The sequence below is a fragment of the Jaculus jaculus genome, chromosome 9 (genome assembly GCF_020740685.1).
Source record: "Jaculus jaculus isolate mJacJac1 chromosome 9, mJacJac1.mat.Y.cur, whole genome shotgun sequence".
Taxonomy (NCBI): Eukaryota; Metazoa; Chordata; class Mammalia; order Rodentia; family Dipodidae; genus Jaculus; species Jaculus jaculus.
Window position 1 is genome coordinate 86,431,506 of NC_059110.1, and position 18,050 is coordinate 86,449,555.

Genomic DNA, 18,050 nt, shown 5'->3' on the forward strand with positions numbered 1-18,050 from the left:
CCCCCAATCTAACAAGGGGGTAGGAGGGAGGGAATGGTTATGTTGTTTTCTTCTTTGTTGTAAATAAATAAAAGGTAATAACCAGACACTTGTTTTATAGATTTATTGGTGTCCAAGTCTGGGTGGCCAGATGGAATGGGAGGGATTGTGGACTTAGGTGGATGGCAAGAAACATAGTTTTTGTTTTGTTTTGGTTTTTTTTTCCCCCAGGTAGGGTCTCACTCTAGCCCAAGCTGACCTAAAATTCACTATGTAGTCTCAGGGTGGCCTCAAACTCAGTGATCCTCCTACCTAGACTTCCACACCCATCTCTCTCTTCTCCCCTTCCTCCAGGTAGGGTCTCCTACCTCTACCATCCAACTGCTGGGATTAAAAGCATGCACCACCAAGCTCTTTTTTTTTTGTTTTTCAAGGTAAGGTCTCCCTCTATCAAAGGTTGAGCTCGAATTACTCTTAGGGTGGCCTTAAACTCTCAAGTGATCCTCCTACCTCTGCCTGCTATGGGCTGGGATTAAAGGTGGGCACCACCACACCCTGCTTCCTATTTTTTGTTTTTTCGAGGCAGGGTCTCATTGTAGCCCAGGCTGATCTGGAATTCACTATGTAGTCTCAAGGTGGCCTCAAACTCAGGGCAATCCTCCTACCTCTGCCTCCCGAGTGCTGGGATTAAAGGCATACGCCACCATGCTCAGCAAAACACAACTTTGAGAATATTTGCATGTGTGTGTGTACCTGTTTGTGTTTTATGGGAGAGACAGGTTTCCTTGCTGCTAGAAACAAATCCCTGTCCAACTTTATATGAGTGACTGGGGGACTGAATGTAAGCCAGCAGGCTTTGCAAGGAAGCACCTTTAACAGCTCAGTCTCTCCCCAGCCCCACACAGCTTCAAGGTCAAAGATCTCCCTGTAAGCAATTGGGAACTCAGGGAAAGACTCTGGGTCCAATGCCAATGGGGACAGAGTGACCCTATTCCTACAAAGTTCAGGACAACTTCTGAGACAGATGTAGCTGTGGCAGTTGGCAAAGAACTCTACCTTAGAACTGAACTAAGGCAGGTTCTTTTCTCCAACAGGAGACATGACTGGGCAGAGACTGTATAGACTCAAGCAAGGCCACATTGGCCCGCTACAAGCCCTTTGGGCAGGGACACTTCCAATTAGTGACTACTGCCAGTAGCTTGAGCTGGTATGCCCCACAAGAGGTAACAGAGGGTAGTCACTTGAGAAGCTTCACAGAGAGCCGGATGTGAACGTCACACAGGAAAATGTCCATGAGGTCACGGCCTACCTCCCTGGCAATCTGGGAGATCAGATGGCCCTTCTGACCAATCAGGATCCTCTGTGAGGAAAAAAGCAGAGAGTCTTGCTCTCAAGGGTCACAGGATGGGAAGAATATCCCCTAATTAACATTAGTTTTGCTTCCTCTGAGCCTACCCTCACTTACCACATGAGATTCTTTGGGCACCAGAAGGTTTTGTTGAATCACCAGCTCCCCGCTTGGTCCTTCCTCCCATATCACTGTCTTCTGCACAAGAAGACATGATTAGTCAGGCAGGCTCTCTTCTGTTTCCTGGTACTCAACTGTAATGTTCTAGATGCTCCTAGTGTACAGGCCCTGGATCCCTTCACGTTGCCCACACCTGCTGCACACTGTAGGGCACCTCCTCAGGCAGGTACTCTAGGAGCTTCTCCCGGATTTTGTTGGCACAGATCTCTTCAGGTGTCTGGCTAGTGAGGACTTTGCTGTGGAACTCCCAGGGCCCTGGCTGGGCCTGTGACAAGAGGTATTGCTGCAGGCAGAAAGGGAAATGTGCAGGTTGGAGAGATGACTCAGCGATTAATGGACATTTGCTTGCAAAGCCTAAGGACCCAGGTTCAATTCCCCAGTACCCATGTAAAGCCAGGTGCACAAGGTGGTACATGTATCTGGAGTTACGTTACAGTGGCTAGAGGCCCTGGCATGCCCATTCTTTTGGCTTCTTTTTCTGGGGGCGGGGGAGTGGTTCAAGGTAGGGTCTCACTCTAGCTCAGGCTGACCTGGAATTCACTATGAAGTCTCAGGGTGGCCTTGAACTCAGTGATCCTCTTATATCTGCCTTCCAAATGTTGGGATTAAAGGCATGTGCCACCATGCCCACCTCTCTCTCTTTAAGTAAATAAAATTTCAAAAAACAAAAACAAGTGTTGTGGCACACACTTTTAATGCCAGCACTGGGGAGGCAGAGGTAGGATGATCGCCGTGAGTTTGAGGCCACCCTGAGACTACATAGTAAATTCCACATCAGCATGGGCTAGAGTGAGACCCTACCTAGGAAACTAAAAGAAAAAATGTGGCCATCACAATTCCAATAAGGAATTCCCTAGTCATTGTGGCTTTTAATCCCTGAACTTCCCACCTCAGCCTCCTAAGTGCTAGGATTACAGTTGGCTTTGAGATCTGTTTTGGTTTGCTGTGTAGTCCTGATTGGTCAGAAACTGGCTACACAGTCCTGTCTGCCCTTCAAATTTGTAATGATCATCCTGCTTCTGCCTACCCAGTGCTGTGAAAACAGGCTCCCAGCATTTTTTTTTTTTTTTTTTAAGGCAGGATCTTACTCTAGCCCAGGCTGGCCTAGAATTCATGCTGATCCTCCTATTTCAACCTCTACAATGTTGGAATTAAAGGTATTATCTACCATGTCCAGCCCTGTTTTTATATTTCATTTGCTTACATATTTTTTTTTTTTTGAGGTAGGGTCTCACTCTAGCCCAGGCTGACCTGGAATTCACTATGGAGTCTCAGGGTGGCCTTGAACTCACAGTGATCCTCCTACCTCTGCCTCCCAAGTGCTGAGATTAAAGGCATGCGCCACCACGCCCGGCTGCTTACATATTTTTTTGAGACAGAGTCTTATGCAGCTCAGGCTGGTCTGAAACTCACTCACTATGCAGCCAAAGATGGCCTTGAACTCCATGTTGGGTGTGGTGGCGCAGAGGTAGCAGGATCGCCATGAGTTCGAGGCCACTCTGAGAAGACTACATAGTGAATTCCAGGTCAGCCTGAGCTACAGCGAGACCCTACCTCAAAAAAAAAAAAAAAAAAAGATGGCAACTCTTGATCCTCCTGCCTTCACTTCCTAAATGCTAGGATTAGAGGCATGAGTTCCCATGCTAGCTTCCCCCCCGCCCAGAGACAAGATCTTATTCTGCAACCCAGAGTGGCCTGGGTGAGGCCTATCTTAACACAGCAGAACCATGGTTATGGCCAAGACTAACTGACCTTTAGTACTTTCACATCCTCCTGGTTTAGGGCTGATAACATGAAGATCTCTTGGAAGTGGGGCCAACCAGTTCTTTGAGGTTTTCCTACAGACTGTGTATTCGGGTCCTTAGCTGCCGGGCTGGAGCAGTGGTTGCCAGGGTATGAGCGGAAGGCCTGCCTCATATTGAGCTTCTTGCCATTGACTACACCTTCAGTGAGAGCTGCTGTGAGCTCCAGGAGAACTGACTTCTGCTTCAGGCAGTCCACCTGGGAATGTGAGAGGAGCAAAGGGTGTGGTGAGGGAGACAGGTGCTTTGAAGGAAATAGACCCTTCCTCAGATGGACAGTGCTTACCTTGTTCAAGACAAGGATGCTAGGGACCTGGGAAAACTGAGTCAAGCACTGGAGTACCTGGGGGCTGAGCCGGCCTCGAGTCCACTTGTCTGACACATCCACAAGAACAACAACTGCAAGATGGCAGGACAAGCAAAAGAACATGACCTTCCTCCTCACCCACAAAATATTCCCAGGTATGTGCTACGGTCAGACCCAAACTACCAGAAATGAAAGGAGCCATAAAGCAGACTTCATATTCCCGGCTTAAGTCTAACCAAGATCAGCAGATTTCATGCTCTTCCAAGGATCTTCTAACAAAGGGAGCTCCAGATGGTGCCTAAGGAATAAACATTATCAGTCAGGAAGGGTCTTATGACTGATGAGCTCTTAATGAGTGATAGGTGTAACAGGGGAATTTTCCAGCATCTATGATGGACTCTCATCACCCTCTCTAGTACCTTTTCCCTACCACCACCACCAGTGCCCACAGCCACTACCTCTTCTGTTTAATAGGACTGATGATCCCAGGTGTGTCAAGTAGAATCTAGAATAAGGAAAGACACCCACACTTCAGAAGCAAAGATTATGACTGGCAAGAAAGGTCACCCACCTTTCCTTCTTCCTTTCCCTTTTCCCACCCTCCCTCCTTCCTAACATTTGTCGAGGTTGTAGGCACTGAACTAAGGATCATATACATATTAGGCAAGTGCTCTACATCTGACTCTACAATCTGCAGAGGCCATCCTCGAGGTTAGTATCCTTCTCTTTTTTTGGTGTGGGGAGGGAGGTTTCGAGGTAGGGTCTCACTCTAGCCCAGGCTGACCTGGAATTCACTATGGAGTCCAGGGTGGCCTCGAACTCAACGGCAATCCTCCTACCTCTGCCTCCCGAGTGCTGGGATTAAAGGCGTGCACAGTATCCTTCTCTTAATTCTATGTAGGCTTCCAGAGGAAGATGATAACTGAATAAATGAAAGACTAATGCTGGGGATGTGGCTTAGTGGTAGAATGCTTGGCTAGTATTCAAGAGGCTCTGGGTTGATTCCCAGCACTGTACAAAGCAAAAATAAAATAAAATAAAATAAACAACAACAACAACAACAACAAACCCACTGGAGGCTGGAGAGATTGCTTAGTGGTTAAGGTGCTTGCCTGTGAAACCTAAGGACCCAGGTTTGATTCCCCAGTACCCATGTAAACCAGATGCACACGGTGGCACATGCATCTGGAGTTCATTTGCAGTGGTTAGAGGCCCTGGTGTGCCCATTCTCTCTCTAAATAACTAAAAACAAAATATTTAAAAAATAAAAAAGGGGGTAGTAGTGCTGGAGAGATGGCTTAGTAGTTAAGGCACTTGCCTTCAAAGCCTAAGGACCCAGGTTCAATTCTCCAGTACCGACATAAGCCAGATACACAAGGTGGTACATCATGTGTCTGGAGTCTGTTTGCAGTAGCTGAAGGCCCTGATGCACCCATTCTCTCAAATAAAGTAAATAAACAAATACTCCTTTTTTTTTTTGTTTTTCAAGGTAGGGTCTCACTCTGGCCCAGGCTGACCTGGAATTCACTATGGAGTCTCAGGATGGCCTCAAACTCACAGCGATCCTCCTACCTTTGCCTCCCAAGTGCTGGGATTAAAGGCGTGCACCTCCACTCCTGGCTTTTTTTTTTTTTTTTTCCCTGAGGGTGGGTTTCACTCTAGCCCAGGCTGACCTCGAATTCACTATGTGGTCTCAGGGGGGTCTTGAACTCACAGCAAGCCTCTTACCTCTGCCTCACGAGTGCTGGGATTAAAGGTGTGTGCCACCATGCCCAGCTTTTTTCTTTTTTTATTTTTTTTAAAATTTTTATTTATTTATTTGAGAGTGACAGAGAGAGAAAGAGGCAGATAGAGAGAGAGAGAGAGTGAGAATGGGCGCACCAGGGCTTCCAGCCACTGCAAATGAACTCCAGACGCATGCGCCCCCTTGTGCATCTGGCTAACATGGGTCCTGGAGAATCAAGCCTCGAACCCGGGTCCTTAGGCTTCATAGGCAAGCGCTTAACTGCTAAGCCATCTCTCCAGCCTTTTCTTTCTTTTTAAAAAGTTTTATTTATTTTAGAGAGCACGAGAGAGAAGACACATGCACCACCATGTGCATCTGGCTTATGTGGTACTGGGGAATCAAACCTGGGTCTTTGCAAGCAAGTGACTTGACCGCTAAGTCAGCTCTTCAGCCCCAAAAGCTCTTTTTTTTTCTTTTTTAAAAATTTTTATTTATTTATTTGAGAGAGGGAAAGAGGCAGAAAGAGAGGGAATGGGTGTGCCAGGCCTCCCAGTAACTGCAAATGAACTCCAGATGCATGCACCACCTTGTGCATCCAGCCTACGTGGGTACTGGGGAATAGAGCCGAAGTCCTTTGGCTTTGTAGGCAAGTGCGTTAACTGCTAAGCCATCTCTCCAGGCCTTCTTCTTTCTTTCTTTCTTTCTTTTTTTTTTTTTTTTTTTTGAGATAGGGTTTCACTCAAGTACAAGCTAACTATGTAGTCTCAGAGTAACCCCGAACTCAGGGTGACTCTCCTACCTCTGGCTCCTAAATACTAAGATTAAAGGCATATTACACCATACCGGACCTCAAAAGCTCTTTTCTTACCAAAAAAAAAGGGGGGCTGGAGGGATGGCTTAGCAGTTAAGGTGCTTACCTGCAAAGCCAAAGGACCCAGGTTCAATTGTCCAAGACTCACATAAGCCAGATGCAGAAGGAAGCACATGTACCTGGGAGTTTTGTTTTTTTTTTCCCAGTGGCTGAAGGCCCTGGCATGCCCATATTCTCTCTTTCACAAATAAATAAAAATTTAAAAATATTAAAAAAAAAAAAAAAGCTAGGCATGGTGGCACATGCCTTTAATCCCAGGACTCCTGAGGCAGAGGTAGGAGGATCACTGTGAGTTTGAGGCCACCGAGAGACTACATAATGAATTCCAGGTCAGCCTGGACTACAGTGAAACCCTACCTTGAAAACCAAAATAAATAAATAAATTTGGGAGAAAAAATGAAATGGGGCCCCCAAATGAAGGAGGGCTGGAGATGGCTTAGTGGTTAAGGCGCTTGCGGTTCAATTCCCCAGAACTCGCATAAACCAGATGCACAATGTGGCATATGAATCTGGAATTCATCTGCAGTGGCTCGAGGCCCCGGTGCACCCATTCTCTCTCTCAGTCTCATAAGTGAATAAAAATAGAGCCGGGCATGGTGGCACTCGCCTTTTAATCTCAGCAGTTGGGAGGCAGAGGTAGGAGTCTTGCCATGAGTTTGAGGCCACCCTGGGACCACACAGTGAATTCCAGATCAGCCTGAGCTAGAGTAAGACCCTGCCTCAAAAAATAAAATAAAATGAAATAAAATAAAAATAAAGAATAAGCCGGGCATGGTGGCTCACGCCTTTAATCCCAGCACTGGGGAGGCAGAGGTAGGAGGATTGCCGTGAGTTCGAGGCCACCCTGAGACTCCATAGTGAATTCCAGGTCAGCCTGGGCTAGAGTGAGACCCTACCTCAAAAAACAAAAAAATAAAATAAAATAAAAGTAAAAGTAAAGGTGGGCAGGATGTGGTGGCATATGCCTTTAATTCCAACATGTGGGAGGCAGAGGTAGGAGGATCACTGTGAATTAGAGGCCACCCTGTGACTACATAGTGAATTCCAGATCAGCCTGGACTACAGTGAGAACCTACCTCGAAAAAACAAATAAATAAATAAATAAATAAGAAAAAAAAAAAAAAAAGCCAGGCGTATTTTATTTTTTTGAGGTAGGGTCTCACTCTGGCTCAGGCTGACCTGGAATTCACTATGGAGTCTCAGGGTGGCCTCGAATTCACAGTGATCGTCTTAACCTCTGCCTCCCCAGAACTGGGATTAATGGCATGCGGCACCACAACTGGCAAACAAAATATTTTTTTAAAAAAGGTGGGAGGCTGGGCGTGGTAGCACATGCCTTTAATCGTAGCACTGGGGAGGCAGAGGTAGGAGGATTGCTATGAGTTCAAGGCCACCCCGAGACTACATAGTGAATTCCAGGTCAGCCTAAACTAGAGTGAAACCCTATTTCAGAACCCACCCCCCCAAAAAAAAGATGGCAGAAGGGGAAGGAGATGGCTTAGCAGTTAAGTGCACTTGTATACTTGCAAACATGAGAATGGCTGAATTCCCTAGCACCCTTGTAAATGGTGGGCATGGCCACACATGCTGGTAACCCTAGTGCTGTAGAGCAGAGACAGAAGGATCGCTGGTGCTCATGAAAACTGCAGCTCCAGGTTAAGAGAGCTACTCCATCTCAAGGAAACACATGGACAAGAGACAGAGTGCATCCCCACACATGTGCACACACGGCACATGCAATTGTACACACACAAAAATGCAGAAGCTAGAGGCAGAACTACACCAAGCCTCCTTAAGAAAGGGGAAACTCTTCAGAATGTGAATATAAGCATTCTTTTCTTTCTGGTCTTTTTTTTGGGGGGGGGGTTAAGGTGGGAGGGTACAGAAATGTAGCCCAGGCTGACCCTTTAATATAAGCTTGCAGTGACCTTCTAATTTCAACCTTCTGAGTGCTGGGATCACAGGTGTGCTCCACCACACTTGGCACTGAAGTATTATTTCATTAAGCCTAATAGGAAGGGAACCTTGCTTGCTTAACCCTCTGTTTCCAGAATCCCTTTGAAGGTACCTACCACCTGGGTCTCCTTCTCTGTGATAACCCCCAGAGCTTGGCAGCGAGTAGTGTGTACCTTCTTGGAAACAGGAAACAGCTGCCAGGAAAAAAAAATAAGTTGTAGTGAGATCCCAAATCCCTCCTGGACCATCTTTGAAAACAAAGCAAGTGAGAGACAGGAAGGTGCGTATTAGGATTGAGGTACAGCATACATTTCGGCCCAGCAGCTGATTGGAGAGCGTTGATTTCCCTGCATTTGGGGATCCCAGGAGGACCACTCGTAGGACCCGGGGATTCTCAGGCATGTCAGGGGAATGGACCAAAAGGAGATCCTGCTCACCTGTGTTCGGTGGAAAGAGGAATGCGGCTTATGTGTCAAAACGAAAGAGTGAAGGTTGAATATGGTGGCGCATGCCTTTAATCCCAGCATTTAGGAGGCATAGGTACGATTGCCTTGAGTTCGAGGCCATCCTAAGACTACATAGTGAATTGCAGGTCAGCCTGTGCTAGAGTGAGACCCTACCTCAATCTCCCATCCCCCAAGAAAAGAAGGATGAGGTTGAAAGATCCCAAGTTCCAGACCAGTCGGGGCTACAAAGACAAACTTGTATATCACAGAGGGGCTGGGGAAATGGCCTAGAGGTCAAAGCGCTTGCGTGCAAAGCTTAAGGACCCAAGTGCGATTCCCCAGGACCCATGTAAGCCAATGTGCAGGTGGTGCAAGCGTCTGGAGTTCGTTTGCAGTGGCTAGGGGACCTGGCGTGTCCATTCTTTCTCCTCCTCGCTCTCTCTCAAATAAATTTTAAAAAATAACAACAATAAAAAAAAAAACCCACCGGACGTGGTGGGCACACACCTTTAATCCCAGCACTCGGTAGGCAGACATGGGAGGATCGCCATGAGTTCGAGGCCAGTCTGGGCTAAAGCGAGACCCTACCTCAGAATAACCAAACAAACAAATAAATGAATCTAGCCGAGCCCTTTACCTCGGTGTATGGACACGGAGGGGAAGCTAGAAGGAGGCGAACTGTCGTGTTGAGGAAATCCGAGAAAGCGGTCCAGCGCTGAGTCCTGGCCATGACCGCTCGAGGCCGAGGCCAGGCGGGGCCCAGAGAAAGCGGCGCCCTGGCCGCAGGACACGCATCTCCTGTGGATGCCCAGCAGTGCGCTGGGCGGGGCCGCCCACTCCCTCACCACTTGGGGGCCCAGCTGCCAGGACCTGACCATCGAGCGAACGAGCTCGGCGCCACGGCGCCTGGAGGCAGCCATCTTGCCGCAATGCACCCCGGGTACCGGCCGGGCCGCACCTGCGATTGGACAGACGGGGCCGCGGACCAACGAGTGGAAGAGTGCTAGACGGGCCCGACCGCGCGGAGACGCCTGGGAGGCCGGAAGTGGCGCGGGCCCCAACACTTTCGGGGGCTTGTAAAAAAAAAAAAAAATGTATTTGTAGTCGGTGTGGACGTGTCGATCGTTTTATCCTCCATTCCCATCTTTCTTCTGCCAAAGTTTGTCAGAGGATTTTCTAGCACTTTTCTTTTGTTGTTGTTGGAAAGATTGCATCTCACTGGAGGTCAAACGGCCAAAATCATCCAGTGAATAAGGTTTTATTTAACTTAGGGAAACTTGGGCAAATATGGACGAGTGGGCGTGAGAAAGGGAATTGTGCCACCTCTCGCCGGAAGCGCGTTTTTAATTCTTTTTTTTTTTAAATTTTGTTTATTTTTATTTGAGAGCGACAGATGGAGAGAGAAAGGCACAGAGAGAGAGAGAGAGAGAGAGAGAGAGAGAGAGAGAGAGAGAGAGAGAGACAGACAGAATGGGAGCGCCAGGGCTTCCAGCCGCTGCAAACGAACTCCAGATGCGTGCGCCCCCTTGTGCACCTGGCTAATGTGGGTCCTGGGGAATCAAACCTCGAACCGGGGTCCTTAGGCTTCACAGGCAAGCGCTTAACCGCTAAGCCATCTCTCCAGCCCTTTTTTGTTTTTTTGAGGTAGTGTCTCACTCTAGTCCAGGCTGACCTGGAATTCGCTATGTAGTCTCAGGGTGGCCTTGAACTCACGGCGATCCTCCTACCTCTGCCTCCCGAGTGCTGGGATTAAAGGCGTGTACCACTACGCCTGGCCACCTTCTTTTTTTATAGAATTTTTAAAATTTTTAATTATTATTATTATTTGGTTTGTTTTTGGAGGTAGGGTCTCACTCCGGCCCAGGCTGACCTGGAATTCACTATGTAGTCTCAGGGTGACCTCGAATTTATAGCGGTCCTCCAACTTCTGCCTCCCACATGCTGGGATTAAAGGCTGCGCCATCACGCCCCGCTATTTTTATTTATTTATTTGAGAGAGAGGGAGAGAGAGAAAATGGGTGTGTCAGGGCATCCAGCTGCTGCAAATGAACCCCAGAAACATGCACCTCCTTGTGCACCTGGCTTAAGTGGGTCCTGGGGAATTGAAGCTGGGTCCTTTAGCTTTGCAGGCAAGCACCTTAACTGCTAAGTCATCTCTCCATCCCTTACTTTTTTAAAAAAAATATTATTTGAACTGGACGTGGTGGCACACTCCTTTAATCCCAGCATTTAGGAGGCACGCCATGAGTTCAAGGCCACCCTGAGACTACATGGTGAATCCCAGGTCAGCCTGGGCCAGAGTGAGACCCTACTTCGAAACCCCCCCAAAAAAAAATTGAGAGAGAGAGAGGAAGGGGGAGAATGAGAGAATAAGTGGCACCAGGGCCTCTGGCCACTACAAATAAACTCCACACACATGTGCCACCTTGTGTTTTCACTGCTGATGACTTCTGTCTCCCATAAGGCTGCATCCTATATTCTTTAATATCTGGTTTCTATCCTCATTCAGGTTTCAGTTCAATTATCCACTTCCTCCAATAGCCTTTTCTTCACAGCACTTATCACTAGTAATAATTCTATTCAACTAGTGTCTGGAAGGCTGTGGGGGAGTAGTAGTGGTTAAATTTTGTGTCAACTTGATCTGTTTTGTAATCCACAGACATTACCCATGTGGGGATCTCTGAGGTTGCTTCTAGGGAGGATTAACTAAAGGAGGAATCCTTCCCCCAGAGTGAGCCCTCCCTCAGAATGGGCAGTCCCTCTTAGAGTGGGGGACTTTATCTAAGGAAGCTAGGGGAAGGTGCTGTTTGCTGCTTTCCAGTGTGGACTGAAGAGCAGCGCCTCCCAGGAAGCCTCCAGGCCTTTAATGCTGGATTAGGACTGCTGAGGAATCCAGCCTTGTGGACTGAGTGACTACCAGGTTCCTTGACTCTCTGGCCTGCAAACTGCTATTGTTGGACTGCTGTAAAGTACTACAATAAATTCTCTTTTAATACAATTCATTCTGTAAGTTCTGTTCCTCTAGAGAACCCTGACTAATACTAATACAGGAGGTTTCTCCCATCTTTTTTTTTCCCAAGGTAGGGTCTTGCTCTAACCCAGGCTGACCTGGAATTAGTCTCAGGCTGGCCTCAAAGTAATCCTTCTACCTCAGCCTCCTGGATGCTGGGATTAATGGGGTGCTCCAACACGCCTAATTCTATCTTTGATCTTACTAATCTTCCTATGGCACCAATCTGAAGGAGTGAGTTCTTTGGCTAGAGTGACACACTACCTCAAACAACAACAACAACAAAGAATAAACAACAATGGACACTGCAAATTTAGCCAGCCTGGCCAAATGAGCCAACAGGTGCAATAGTGACATTTCTGTTATGGGGAAAACCAACTGCTTTCTAATTGGACTGAAGGCCCACTCCACTGGAGGGAATACATGGCTGGTACTGAAAACCTAGTCAAAAGCCTATGGCGAAGGTGAGGATGCAGAGTGCTGGGGTCAGTAACTGATGTTCCTGCCTGTGGGGGCAGCACACACAGGGTGGTCTGGCTGCCTGAGAAGGCCCAGCCTGCACTAGGCACCGGCGGGTGCTGGAAGTTGGGGCTTGCACATTGGTGCTGACCATACTGGGCCAGGAACAGATGAGCCTACTTCCCCACCCTCAATGCAATTGGGGGCTTGGCAGAGCAGAGTGGAGGTCAGGTCTAGGTGGCATGCCAATAGGAGGCAACAGGTCCACTCACGGTTGCAGGGAGATGTGGCACCATGTTTGTGGACACCATAGAGGAAGAGAGCTTCACACTGTCTTTCTCCTCTGCCTTTGATGCAGAATCTGATGCTGTTGTTGCATGTTTCGAGAGCATGATCATGGAGGATGAGTTCCAGTAACTGCAGGGAAGTATATTGGAGAGCAGCTGCTGGAGTGGATCCCTGGATTCAACATGGCAGCCTGCACCACATCACTGCGGCACCATAAGGATGAAGTGGCTGGGGACATATTTGACGTACTGCTCAAATTCATGGACTTTCTGGCTTTTAAGGAACTATTTCTGGACTACAGAGCAGAAAAGGAAGGCCGGCCATGTGCTGGATTTAAGCAGTGATCTGGTAGTGACTACCTTTTGCAAATAATCTTCTACACCAGCTTCCCAGAACAAACTACGGCCCTAGGTGCCACCTCCAGACAACGGGGCGGGTGGGAGGAAATTATTCTGATGTCACTAGCACAGCAGGCTTAGAGACATGGGCTCTTGACAGCAGATGTTTTTTGGAAAGACTAACTGTGCCACAATCCTTCATTCACATGAAGCATTTGGTCACCAACACCATGACCAACCACCCTCACTCTTTTCTCCTGAAATACCTAGTATTCAGTCACCTTAGCTCCCTGTACAGTCAGACTCCTCTGGAGCAGGCCCATGTTGGGCATTTCAGCTGGGGGTCCTTCCCTAGTGACAATGTTGATACACCACCAAGAGCTCCTTGTCACAGCAGGCTTTGTATGAGTCTTTGTCTGCACCACTGCCCTTTTGTACATGGGTTGATTTGACACCCCAGCCTCAATGGTCTAAAAAAAAATTATTTGAGAGAGAGAGGGAGATAAAGAGGCAGATATATAGAGAGAAAATGGACATGCCAGGGCCTTAAGCCACTACAAATGAACTCCAGATGCATGTGCCACCTTGTGCATCAGGATTAAGTAGGCACTGGGGAATCAAACCTGTGTCCTTAGGCTTTGCAGGCAAACACCTTAAACACTAAGCCATCTCTCCAGCCCCTCAGTGAGGATTTTTTGTTTGAGAGTACTTAGGATGTTACTGGAACCAACTTCCTGTCCTGATTTTTTTTTTTAATTAAAAAGGAGAGTCTTTATTAAGCCAGCTAGCATCTGTCCCCTCACAACCACATTCCTTTACAATGATCTGAAAAGCTCCCAGCCACCCCCTTCATACACAGTTATCTTTAGCAAGAGCAAGCAAGCATGATTAGAAAAGCAGAATTTTTGCAGTTGGCACAACTGTCCTGATTTATATATGTGTATATATATTTTTTCCAGTAAAGACTGACAGACTGACTTTTTTTTTTTTAATGTGAGACAGCAAGAGAAAGTGACAGAGAGAGAATTGGTGCACCAGGGCCTCAAGCTACTGTAATCAAACTCCAGACATATGCACCACCTTGTGCACATGTGTGGCCTTGTATGTTTGCATCAGTTTGGGTGTCTGGCTTATGTGGGACCTGGAGAATCAAACATGGGTTCTTAGGCTTCATAGGCAAACACCTTAACCACTAAGCCATCTCTCCAGCCCCTGTTCTGATTTCTGAACTTCCTGTGATCACAGGTTGGCTTGGCTATAGGAATGAACCAAGATATGTCTTCTACCTAAAAACTGCTTGTGGAAATGAAATCCCAGTGTTCCATTTGCAGTTCTTACAACTGAATGTTCTGCTAGTCCTCATGGATTCCACTGTTTTTGAAAGTCTGTTTTAAGTGTTATTTTAAAAAAAAATTTATGTGTGAAAACATAGGCTAGCCTAGTAGATACGATTTTGGAATTTCCATTATTACCCACTTAAAATCAAAGTAGTATATGCTCTGTGCTGACTAGTTGTTCATGCTGTGAGTGTAAAAAAACTTGTTACGGGCTGGAGAGATGGCTTAGCGGTTAAGCGCTTGCCTGTAAAGCCTAAGGACCCTGGTTTGAGACTCGATTCCCCAGGACCCACGTTAGCTAGATGCACAAGGGGGCACATGCATCTGGAGTTTGTTTGCAGTGGCTGGAGGCTCTGGCATGCCCATTCTCTCTTTCTCTTTCTGCCTCTTTCTCTGTCACTTTCAAATAAATAAATAAATAAACATAAAACAAAAAAATTTTTAAAAATGCTTGTTACATTGGTGGGCCTCTCTTCCCAGGAACCAGTGAAAACTGGCTATAAAAAAATGCTGGAAATAGACCAAAAGCTATGTTGTTGTTATAGCACATTAAGTGTAGGTTTCTACACATTTGCTTAAAATCCTTTCTTTTTTTATTTATTTATTTATTTATTTGAGAGCGACAGACACAGAGAGAAAGACAGAGAGAGGGAGAGAGAGAGAATGGACGCGCCAGGGCTTCCAGCCTCTGCAAACGAACTCCAGATGCGTGCACCCCCTTGTGCATCTGTCTAACGTGGGACCTGGGGAACCGAGCCTTGAACCAGGGTCCTTAGGCTTCACAGGCAAGCGCTTAACCGCTAAGCCATCTCTCCAGCCCATTAAAATCCTTTCTGTTTAAGCCAGTGTGCTAGGTTTTCTGCGGGGTTAGTAGAGGCTCTGCATGTTCTTGATCCTGTCAGAATCTCTCTGCAAGACAGTGCTCCACTGACTGGTTCAGTTCGGTCTCTCAGTGCCCAGCTTTGCTGTTGCCTGTCAGCCTTGGTAGATGGTTAGCAACAGTAAAAACATGTGCGCCACACCTCAACAAAGAAGAAAACTATTCAATTCCTAATGTATACCTTTGATTTCAACCTTTATAGTAAACATGAGACTGTAAAAAATGTCATATGTTCTCTCTCATATGTGGATCCTAGCTACAAGTAATTGGACTTCTATGTGAGTAGGCATATAACTCGGTAGCAGAGGCCAGTAAGCTAGAAAGGAGACATAAAGGGAATAGAAAGAGAGGGAGGGGGACTTAATAGGGTGGTATTGTATATATGTAAGTAGAAGAACAGATTAATGAGGGTGAAAAGGCCTGGACCTCAATGTGATGCTTCCCAAGTGCAGGAATTAAAGGCATGTGCCACCATGCCTGGATTTTTTTCTGTTTTATTATTATTATATTATGTATATATATTTTAAATAAATAGTTTTATTCATTTTTATTTATTTATTTGAGAGTGACAGAGATAGAGAGAGAGATTGAGCATGGGCGCGCCAGGGCTTCCACCGACTGCAAACGAACTCCAGACACGTGTACCCCCTTGTGCATCTGACTAACGTGGGTCCTGGAGAATTGAGCCTTGAACCGGGGTCCTTAGGCTTCACAGGCAAGTGCTTAACCACTAAGCCATCTCTCCAGCCCCTATATTATATTTTTTTTGAGCTTCATTCGGCCACTTTATTGAGCAATTGTGGTGTAGGGACCCAACTGGACATTGAGAGGTATATCGGATGAGGCTATCAGACTTCATCGTTAGAGGTAAGTTTCTGTTACAAAGATGGAAGAGGCAGAACTCATTGCTCCTTACAGAGTTACCGCTGTTACATGACATGCAGAAACATGGATCTGTTCAGGATTCGCAGCTAAGACTACCGGAGTAGGAGTGGCTCTTCTCAGTGTGAGTATTCAGTGCAAAACCCTCTGGATGCACGTGCAACTCTGTGCTGCATGTAGGGTTTATCATCATGATTATTGTTATACAGAATGTTAGGAAAATGTAGTCTAAATACAGGACTTAATATTTCAACTAGTGGCCCATAATAAAGAAAGACTTATTAGTATTTATAGGAAAGGAACGACTTTGTTCTGCCTCAATAAGTCACCTTCTGATGCAGTTTAAAGCTATGGATTTATGTGTTGTGCAATACAGATATTCCAGAAGCATCTGCAAAGATGAGTGAACCCATGCATGTTAGGGAAGCTAGGGTATCGTCAATCTCTTCTACTAGTGTCATAGCTTCATGAGGCTAGCCAAAAAAAAAAACAAAAAAAAAACTGGGCAAAAAAATTCTTTTGGCAAATAGAGAAACAGATGGAAAAACTACCCCTAAATAATCTAACAGCCCTTTACACTGGAAATGACTACATATGAGAATATAAGCTACAAGGCCTTCACATTACCTATTGTCTATAAGGCTCATTTACAAATCCTTGTTGCAGTCTTGCAGTCTGTCTGTCTGTCTGTCTATCCATCCATCCACCCACCCACCCACCACCCACATATACATACAGCTCCTCTATAAGTTCTTCAACCTACATTAACTTTTTAAAAGAGTTGAGCCCTAATATTTGAGACAAACATCCTAAGAAACACTGCTGGATGTGGGGATGCAAAGCTTGACCCTTCTTCACTCTGACCTTGGTACAGGTAGACATGGGAAAGTACCAGCTGCTGCCCTTCAAAGAAAGTCCAGGTGGCAGTTCAGCAGAATGGTCATTCCAGGCTACCTGGGACCTGATACTTCTGTGACATGCCACCAAGATGTAGGAACATTGACAGTTGTGTCCTAAGACCCCAGCCTTGCCTGGCCTCCCCTGGGCAACCTGAACCATCCGTCTTGAGTGCCTTCGAGAGTGTTGGTGACAAGAGGAAAACTGGAGAGCGCAGTCCACCCCAGAGTGAAGCATGAGTTTCAGAGGATCGGCAAGGGTCATGGTCACAAATGCGAGCCAAGACACTCTTGAGGCCTCAGAGAGCTCCTCCAAGAAAAGGGCCCACTGTTCTCTCTATAGCCAATGATGGCGCTTCAGACAAACATCAGAAGCCTTGGGGCCCAAGGCTGGGTGCACCAAGTGACAACCAGCTAAGTCACCAGGCAGCCTGGCCCTGCCTGCAGCTCAGTTATAGGAAAGGTAGTCGATGAGGCGGGGAGGTATGTTTAACTTGGCGATTTTCTCCAGCCCTCGAACACCAGCCTCCTTCCTCAAACTCACCCTGCAGGGCTGTGACAAAGACAGAGGTGTCTTTTCATAGTACTCAAAGCACTTGGCTGGGGCACTGCTGCTCCACGTGTAGTCTGAGGGCTTCTTCCCTCGGTTGTCCCGGGCATAGATGTTGCCTCCAAACTCTATGAGCATCTCAATAAGGTCGACATGCTTCACCTTGGCCGCATGATGAAGAGCTGTCTCATGGAGTTTCGCAGCATTCACATTGGCCCTTGCATTGAGCAACACTTTGACTCACTCCAGATGCGCACATGCACAGGCAACTTCAGAGGGGTCCCCAAATGGCAATCATGGCCCTCCAGATTAGCTCCCACATCGATGAGAAGTCTGACACATTCGGAACTCCCGCTCATGCAGGCCTCATGCCGAGGGGACGCTGTGTACAGAGGGGGGTTGACTTCTGCCCCATAGGACAGCAAAAGCTTCACACACTGGATGCTGCCTGAGGCACAGGCATCACAGAGAGGGGCGCTGCCATCGATGTTGCGGGTGTCCACCGGGCACCAGCTGCCCGCAGAAGCTGCACACACTGCGCCTGGCCCTGCAGACTGGCTGCATGCAGGGGTGTGGTGGAGTCCACCGTGACGTGGTTGACGCAAGTGCCATTCTCCATCAGCTGCTGCAGCTGCCGGCTCTCCCCCCTCTGAGCAGCCCGGTGCACAGGGGTGCGCTCCAGCCAGAAACCCACGTCTCCCAGGAAGCAGTCGTCCCCGGCGCGGGGCTCCATGTGGCTCCGCGGGAGCGGCAGTCCCGGCTCCGTCCACGCGTAGCGGCGGGCACCTTATTACT

At 47.3% G+C, this 18,050-nt stretch overlaps 1 protein-coding gene and 2 pseudogenes across 1 annotated transcript; 1 reads left to right on the forward strand and 2 right to left on the reverse strand.

The window, feature by feature from the left end:
- Nucleotides 1-609: 609 nt before the first annotated feature.
- Nucleotides 610-9,535, reverse strand: Eral1 (Era like 12S mitochondrial rRNA chaperone 1). Its single transcript, XM_045158700.1, has 10 exons — nt 9,253-9,535; nt 8,479-8,606; nt 8,286-8,363; nt 4,075-4,121; nt 3,853-3,914; nt 3,596-3,708; nt 3,260-3,508; nt 1,641-1,790; nt 1,445-1,525; nt 610-1,339 (listed from the first exon to the last, which is right to left on the reverse strand). The coding sequence occupies exons 1-10, from the start codon at nt 9,533-9,535 to the stop codon at nt 1,217-1,219; spliced, it is 1,314 nt and encodes a 437-aa protein (XP_045014635.1). The 3' UTR covers nt 610-1,216.
- A 2,843-nt stretch (nt 9,536-12,378) lies between these two features.
- Nucleotides 12,379-12,783, forward strand: LOC123463536 (annotated as a pseudogene).
- Nucleotides 12,784-17,122: 4,339 nt separating this feature from the next.
- On the reverse strand, nt 17,123-17,988 carry LOC123463575 (annotated as a pseudogene).
- Between the last annotated feature and the right edge of the window lie 62 nt (nt 17,989-18,050).

Bases quoted from the DNA above. Each gene is read 5' to 3' on its own strand.
- Eral1 (XM_045158700.1), bottom strand. From the start codon at position 9,535: ATGGCTGCCTCCAGGCGCCGTGGCGCCGAGCTCGTTCGCTCGATGGTC. The intron at 8,607-9,252 runs GTAAAGGGCTCG...CACCGAACACAG, and splicing joins CTCCGTGTCCATACACCGAG to GTGAGCAGGATCTCCTTTTG. The intron at 8,364-8,478 runs GTATGCTGTACC...TTTTCCTGGCAG, and splicing joins ATCAGCTGCTGGGCCGAAAT to CTGTTTCCTGTTTCCAAGAA.